General features: G+C 33.1%; 1 protein-coding gene across 1 annotated transcript in view; it reads right to left on the bottom strand.

Annotated features, from left to right (window-relative positions):
• LOC109541195 overlaps positions 1–8,649 on the bottom strand; it is a 26,458-nt gene that overhangs the window by 8,842 nt on the left and 8,967 nt on the right. Inside the window, exons 9-15 of the mRNA XM_048660652.1 lie at positions 5,283–5,491; positions 5,003–5,166; positions 4,783–4,948; positions 4,537–4,702; positions 2,715–2,919; positions 1,687–1,929; positions 1,074–1,505 (exon numbers count right to left, since the gene is read on the bottom strand). Coding sequence (XP_048516609.1) covers positions 1,074–1,505; positions 1,687–1,929; positions 2,715–2,919; positions 4,537–4,702; positions 4,783–4,948; positions 5,003–5,166; positions 5,283–5,491 — 1,585 coding nt within the window. The remainder of the gene's footprint in view (positions 1–1,073; positions 1,506–1,686; positions 1,930–2,714; positions 2,920–4,536; positions 4,703–4,782; positions 4,949–5,002; positions 5,167–5,282; positions 5,492–8,649) is intronic.

Raw genomic sequence — 8,649 nt, 5'->3', positions numbered from 1 at the left:
TTTAGAATGTTTTAAAGTGTTGCAATTGTGATGTATTTTAATGTGTGATATGATGAGGCTGTTGACAAACTGTGATTGTTTTTTAAATTAATGAAATTTTTTTTTGATGGTGGAAAAATACACCGAAACGTATTTTAATTGATAAATAAAGACAATAAATGAGTGAAACCCTATTTGGAACTAAAACTAACATATTTTTAAAACAGGCAAAAATTATACGTCCGTATTACATGTTTTTGTAGTTGTACCAAAGTCGGAGAACTCGAAACACAAGTTTGAAAATGAATGAAAGACAGATTTTTTACATTTTATGCCAATATATTTTATTCTTGAATCCTTTTTCCAAAATAAACTTTTCTCTCTTGTCCTTGGTTAAATATCATCAATTCTAATACTGTCCTCTACTATCAGCAGCTTGTCTTCTTTCTCTTATAGCGCCCGTCACATTTGCTTCAATTTAATGAGAGTCAAATTCGATTTGAAATTATCAATTAAGTCAAAAATAATCCGCCATTATACACCACCAATTTATTATTTTGTTTGTTGTTATGGCTAGTTGACACATTAAAAGAGAAGTTTTAAAATGTTCCAAACGAACATCTAGACTATCTGTGTAATCTATCGGCTCTGAGGTAGCTATCAGGATGTCCTCAGATCTACCTGTAATATGTCTGATGGTTTGGATTTCTCAGCAGCAACAAAAAGATGATTTATGTAAAAAATATGCACATCTGCCACGTTGAGTTCTGGTTCAGTTCAAATTTAAATCAGGCTGCTAATAGGTTGGTTAATTTCTGTTGGCCACCATCTGTAGATACTCGTTCATGATACCTTAACGTTGAACCGGCAGTGGTTATGGACAGGTTGGACTCTATCAATAAGGCGAATATTTTACTGGAAATCCACAAACCTGCAAACGTCTCGACACATATATCACCGTCACAATGCAAAACAAAAGTACTAATTCTGTTCAAAAATGTAATTAGGTTGAACACTTAAACATATTTTGATATAAAAATAGCGCCCATCTAATGAGCAGTAATGTTATGGTTTATTTCAACAAACTTAAGTGCTTGTAGTTCGTTTCAGTCCCAACCAAATACCACCTTCTGGTGAAGGAGTGATTGATTTGGCAGATAATTTCAAAGGAACTCTAGTAGATTTAGTTGGTTCTATTTCAAAATTTAACAGCAAGTGATAAAATAAAGCTTTCATTTCTAAAAGCGCAAATCTTGATCCAATACAGTTTCTAGGACCAGCACCAAAAGGCACATATGTGTACGGTTTGATATTGCTTTTATTTTCATCTGAAAATCGTTCCGGGTCGAATTTTGTGGGGTTTTCAAAATTTTTTGGATCTCTATGAAATCCAAATATTGGGATCCAAACTACATCCCCAATTTTTAAATTAAGTGGTTTTTCATCGGCGTTTACTGGTTCAATAGTGTACGGTTTAGTAGCAACTCTGTCGCTTATTCCTGCAGGCGGCCACTTTCGTAAAATCTCTGAAAATCAGAAAATATATTGAAACTATTTTTTATCTTTGTGTTAATGTTCTTGTAACTAGTTATCAGAAACGTAAAAATTGTGGCAAAATATTGGCTTTAGCTCGTAACAGAAAACATCTTATTGCACTTAAGGCAAAAGTTAATTTAAAATGGGGCTGGAAATTAAACAAATATTTACCGGATATCACCTTGTCCATATACTGCATTTTCAGCAACGAGTCATATGTTATTTTGCCATCATTTAACTTGTGGGTTTCAACAATTTCACTTCTTAGTTTATTCTGTATTTCCTTGTTAATTGCCAGTTCATATGAACCAAAACTCATAGCATTTGAAATAGTATCAAATCCAGCCAAATAGAAAACCATTGCTTGAGCAGCTAAATCAGCGTCTGTTAAATTAGCGAACTGTGGCCCTTTACCTAGAAATTATTTCAGTTTAAACATGCACAAATGTCTTATTTAGAACAGTGAAAATAGATGTGAATACATTGTTGCTTGCCCGAGTTTTTAGCATAAGGAAGTGCATGGTGTTAAAGTTTCAAGCACTTTTCCTTTCATTTATATAACTGTTGTATGTAAGTGAATAAATATTTTATTTTGATCATTTTTAGTGGGGTTTTAAGAGTTTACATTAATACTAAAAATTATATTTTATTATGAAACTATAAATTATTACTTAAATGAACTACAGTGGAAATTAAAACGGGATTCAAAGAACAACAAGCATTTGTCAAATTGTGACTTGGATTGAACATTCTTTCACAAAATCTACACAAATTTCAGAAGTACTCGGAGCATTGCACCTCAACTGACACTTTCCCAGGCAAGTATGCATCGGATAATTGAATGGCCAATCTTTTTAATTGAGGTATTATTGACAGTCGTTGAACGTACGGGTTACTCATTTCAGCGACTTTCTGATTTTATCTATGTTTATTTGAGCTTTTGATATTTTAGTAGTTCCAGGTATTGAAGTGATGTTAATGAGGCAGATTACTCTGAAAAACATTGCTGTCGACCTTCTGATTAAGTGTTTTGCAAATATATCAGTTTTTGTTAAGAAATATTTTTGTTACGATTTTTTTCTGTACTGCCTCAACATTCCCGGAACACACCCCCCGAACAATGACCCCTATTTTCAATAACCCTGCATGTAGGTATGGAGAAAATTTCATATACATATAAATATAGACTGTGTACCCACCAGAATGTGTATATTCTTTGACAGTAGCAAAACCTGTTTCTATAGCATCAGAATATTCATGTTGAATTCCTTTTCTTGCTTCTAATAATACATTTAACATGTCCTGTCTAACGATTCCTTGTTCTTCTCGAGCTTGAATGGTCTCTTTAACAGTTTTATAGAAAAACGAAGATAGTTCCTTCTCAAAAAGACCAATGTTCAACAACTAAAACGAATATACTTTAGTTGTAAACCATAATGAATACATTTTATTGTAGCTGCAGATACTAGATATCCAAATTATAGGATTTAGGACCTTATTCTGTAACTATTCCGCTAAAAGTTTACGGACGTTATAGAGTTTACAGCCGCTTAATTTTCGATTGCTATTTTGTAACTCAATTTTCTGTTAAACACATAACCTAATTCCATTATAAATATCGGTCAGCCGCTTATTTTTAAGGGTAGCCTAACAGTAGCCGTTAAGTTTAAGCGGACAAGTTGTTGACAAAATAATATTAAATATAAGTGTTTTAAAGAAGTTTTTTATCTTTCTGTTTTATAGCTCTCCAGTAGACTCAATTTCGTTCTTATATAACGAATATTTTAAGATACTTATACAACGTGACTCAAAATTGGCGTTTTAAGTCGGATATAGAGACCCACTTGGAGCGGAACCCACTTGGAAAAATATTGAGACATTTTTTGCGAAAATTTTTAGAAGATATTAACAGTTGAAAATCGAATTTCAACTTTATTATTAAGTATTATTTTAAAGTGGTCCCATGTTTAATTGGTAGAATATGGAAATACTTAAACGTTCGAAAAGAAAAATTACAATTGTTACTGCAAATTATGACAAATGTCTATATTAAAAAAGTACTCTTCTCCAATTTTTATGAAAATTCAAAAACGTTGTTTTAGTCATTGAAAACAGGAAGTTACAAGAACACAGCTCTAGTTAACAATAACAATAGTTTTTCAAGTTGTGACTTAGTTTGAAGCTTCCAGAAGTACTCTAAGCATTACACAGCAACTACATTGTCTCCGAACACCACTACAAATTGACCAGGAGCTATTTAACCGAATACGGGAAGCTGCTCAAAATGGGATTCCAATAATTCTGCGAAGAGTGCACAATAATGTGATTAAATGGGCAAAAATATGTTTGGTGCTAAAGGGACAGAACTGCGAAAACCTCTTGTGAGTTGTCCACATTTTAAAACGGTTCTTTTGAAATCCACATATTTATATCTAGGAATTTCGTTTAGTTTTTTGCAATTATTTCAGTTTTTGATGAGGATTATTTTTTCACTATTTTTCCTGTTCCTCAGACAACACCCACAGAGAAATGACGCCAATTTTTAATCAGCGTGTATATTAAAAATTTAGAGATTAAGACCAGAGTTACGAGTTTCACGAAATCCACTACCATGAATCAACCTTTTCTGCTTGCCAGTAAAATGCTTTGTACAAAAATAACTAACAGTAGATCGTGCATAGTACCTACAAGACGAGGTACCTTGACGCTAAGCATAAATTCGAATTTCTCATCTCTAAAAACTCACTATTCCAAATCTTCGCAAAATTACAATTCAATTTGTATAAAGTATGGAACCAATTTGAATGTCAAGTAGGAACTTCCACACTATGTATTATAGCACTAGACTTGTCTGTTTTACTTAGGTATGTTTGGGTAAATCGTGTTATTTGGACATCTTGAATCTGCAGTTGCAATGTGACGTGTTCATCACGGATTTCCCTGTATTCTGAAGAACTCAATTAAACTAAAGTTGGCCACTTCAATAAAACTTAATAAACGACACATTTTAAGAGTACTCACCTTGGTCAGCTTCGGCATTATCAGAATTGCGAAAAATCGCAAACGTTTGACTAGAGAAGAATAATCTGTGATGCGCTTTCCCAATAAATGGAAAGGGTTGTTTGGACTTTTGAGCGAATCTACTTCGATCCCAAAAGCTGTTGTGGCAATTATATCGTTTGCAAATCTGACAATATAATTAACGAAAATTTGCATTGTTTAAATGCCGAACATTTCACAAAACAACAGATCCTTTTATTTTCTTACCTCGAAAACGTATCCCTCATTTCCACTTCAATCAGTTTTTCATTTTTGTTTAAAAAAAATGTAACAAAATTTTCAGCAGCACCATTCATGAGATTGAACAAATTCTTTATTTTGCTGCTCGAAAATGAACCGCTCAGAGTAGCTCTCATATCTTTCCATTTCCGACCTGAAGACGGCAAAAAATACGATATGGCAATTTTTATTTTTTATGCTGAATAACCTGTCAAGGCAAACAAGTGTCCAGCCCATAATGGATCCACGTCAGCATCTATTAATGTTCGATGATCAGTAAAGTGGTCGAAATCTCTGATAGTTAACTGTTTAAGTAACTCGGGATCTTTAATAATTAGAGTAGGTATACTAAACTGATAAAAGCCAGAATAGCTGTAAAGATGTAATCAGAGTCAGTTATGTGCAAAACGTTCTAGAGGAGTAATTAATTCCTATGTTTTATGAATTTAAAAAGCAACTTCCTAGATAGCTGGGGAACAACTACTTACCGGACACCTGGAAACATATTGTAGGAGAATTCAATACTTTCTAAGAGGCTCATTTGCCAAAATATATTTGTCCATAGGTCTCCGACAATGGGCCAGGGTGTCGATTGCTTTACTCCCATTCTGGTAAAGTGGTTCATGGGTTTTAAAAATAGAAACCACATTAGCACTGCTAACGTGATTAATAATATTAACCACAACATCGTAAATGGTTAGCCTGAAAGTATTAACAAATTTAACATTAAACCAAGAGCCTATACACCGGCTGAACTAAGAAATGGCGTCGACTGTTTTTCATAAATTATAAATCATAAACTCTATAAAAATAGTATTTTCTTGAAACAATCTCCAAAATCTAGTATCCAAATCCTAAGCGTAGCAATGCAAAGTATAAATCTTAAGCTGTAATTTTTTTGTGGTACGTTGGAAATAGGTTCTTTAGGTAATTGAGAAATATTTACACAGTTCATTTAGTTTATGTTTATCTCGTGAGTGTGAATTAAATGCGCACACGACAAACTACAGTTGAAAACATCTCGAAGAAAGATGGATATCGAAAACACTTGTACGTTTTTTCACCGTGAGTGAAATATAATTGGCTTATTATTGAACGAAAATGTTATTTTATTATAGAACTGTTTTGCTTGTATCGCATATATCTACATACAGAGTGTCTCGAAATTGTTGGTCAACAATGATTCTGGCGTACAGAAGATCAGAAAATAAGGCCAGTAAAAAAATTCCAATCTACCATATAGAATTATTTACCAGGTTTACTCGAGATGGAATAGTTATTACCCACAATATGCATCTTTGGAACGATGAAAGCCCATATTTCTCGGAACAAAAATGAACACTAATTTGTAATTAACGTTTAGATGGGCATAATTAATTGTTTCGTGGTAGGATCGTATGTAATTTATGGAACCCTAACCGGACAAAAACATTTAGAATTTTTACAAGAAAACCTAAGACTTATGTACTGGAAGATATATCTTTAGACATTCGTAATTAAATGGGGCTGATACAAGATGAGGCCCTCCCGCACTTTAGTAGAACTGTAAGGGAACACTTGGATAATGGATTTCCACACCGATGGATTGGCCGAGGCGGCCCTATTCCCTGGTCACCCCGTTCTCTGGACCTTAACCCCTTGGATTTTTTCTTTGGAGTTACCTGAAAGTAGTAGTTTACTCTACTCCTGTTATCACCAAAGAAGAGCTGGTAAATAGTATCATTGCGTATTCTAATATTATTAGAAATGCCCAAAATATGTTATTCCGGGTGCAACTAAAATGTTTAACCAATTTTGCAAAGTTCATGGAGACAAATGGGACGCATTTTGAGCATTTAGCTTAATTAATAATAACAAGGTTCGATTTCATTTTCACATACGTGTTGCTTTTAATAGTATTAGCTTTATCACTACAAACTACAAAAAGTGTTTTATTTCAAAAACCGAAGGAGATATAAAAAAAACAAGGTATAAGTACCATTTTTGAAGCAAAAAATCTAACTGCATGATCGTATCCCCAAATTTGGCAAAACTACTGGTGCAAAGTACTGGCCTTATTTTCAGGTCTTCTGTACGTCCTATCATTGTTGACGAACAATTTTGGGACACCCTGTATACAGGGTAATTCACGCTATATGGCACGGAAGTTTGCGGCTAAACCGTTTGACTTTTAAAAAGTATTATTTTATGAATTGGCAGACGCGATTATTTTCTATCGGGTGTTATCATAAACGACCGAAGAACTAGAGACAGTAAAAAGCATCTGCAAAAAATGTTATTCTTAAATGTTAATTCATTTTTAAATGAAAATCAGATTTTTTACATTTTCGCATATAAACCGTATTATTATATTTAATCACTCCAGTTTATTAACAGTTTTTTTTTTCTTACAGTAGTTACTTCTGACATGTTTTGTTTTTGATTTTACAATATTTTATTTTAAGTTTRCTAATGTAAAAATTATGTTTCTAATCAAGKAMATCATTRGATATCATCATCATTTTCTACTATCATCATCTTRTGCATTTTTCATGAAAAATTTAAAGAGTAACATGTWGCTTTTCGAACCGCATTTYGAACCTATTACCAAGATGCAACTGGAACGTGGTCACCTGTTCCAGAAAAATAACSGTTTATCACACCTCTAGTTTCCATCAGTACWTTTCGATCTTTTGGCAGATAAGTTAATGCGGACATCTATWTAAAAACAGTTTTTTGAGCTTCGTGAAGGATCCCATCGGCATCGGCGTAAATAAATACTGCTTYTATTTTGCCGTCTGACGCGCACCATTTGAGAAGCGCAATTTTGAAGAATTTGACTATCAAAAAGTTTTAAAAAAACTAAAGAAAAGTTACTGTTTTTTACTTTGGCTCACCATAAAAATTTGTAGTATATTTTTATTTTAGCAATCAACCAACATTACTTTTTTGTTATGATTACTTGTTACGATTACTAGTAAAACATATTAATTATTAGTACTTACAGTTAGATGAAATCGACGCGAATGTACAAACCAGCACTACGGTTCCTTATGAATGCGTGATGCGAAGCTTACAACGTTACATAGCTCTCAGATAAAACAACTTGAATTAACGACCGATGCGATAGTCTGTTTACCTTTTTCCTGATGGAATTGATTAGATAAAATGATCCAGACATTTTCTAGGTACTATTCCACTGACATAAGATGGTGCACTTAACAAACTTGAAAAATGAAAATTAGATTGCAAAAACAAACTCAACATGAGTGTTTAGAGAGAAAACGCAAATTAGACAGAGAAGTCAGCCATAGATGGCGCTAAATAAAACGATCTGACTGTGGAATTAGTTCCTAAATTCAATCCAGTATGATTTTACTTTAAAGTTATTGGTATGTTTATTACGTATATTTTCTCTTTACTGCTCAATTTTTCAAACATAGCTCAGTTAAATCAACGAAAAATTATTTAACAGCAAATTCACACAAAATGGCAGAGAAGCGGCGATACTTAATCATGACATACCTCGAGTACAAAGAGCACACAACTATAACACACAACTATAAAGCAAACATTTGCAAATGTGAAAAGAGTTCTATCAATATACGGTAACGAGTAAATACGGAAACCAGGTAAATGATGCAGTTGCTACTATATAGCCCAACCAATCCCAAATAAATAATATTTGGCGATATAATATGGTGAACAATGCGTTTTCTCATTACCTAAGTTAATTCTAAATACTGCACAATTTATTAAAGAGCTACTCATCTTCACTTCACATCAGTTTACACTGTTTACAAGAATGTCTATACCTCCAATTTAAATCGTAGCTTGAGATTAAAGGAATTTTTTTTGTGAGAAAGTTGGTATAAC

This window comes from Dendroctonus ponderosae, unplaced genomic scaffold (assembly GCF_020466585.1).
Source record: "Dendroctonus ponderosae isolate FM_Combo_2020 unplaced genomic scaffold, Dpon_F_20191213v2 Dpon_F_20191213_1, whole genome shotgun sequence".
NCBI lineage: Eukaryota > Metazoa > Arthropoda > Insecta > Coleoptera > Curculionidae > Dendroctonus > Dendroctonus ponderosae.
Note: the sequence above shows the minus strand (reverse complement) of the source record. Positions and strands in the feature narration are given on the sequence as shown.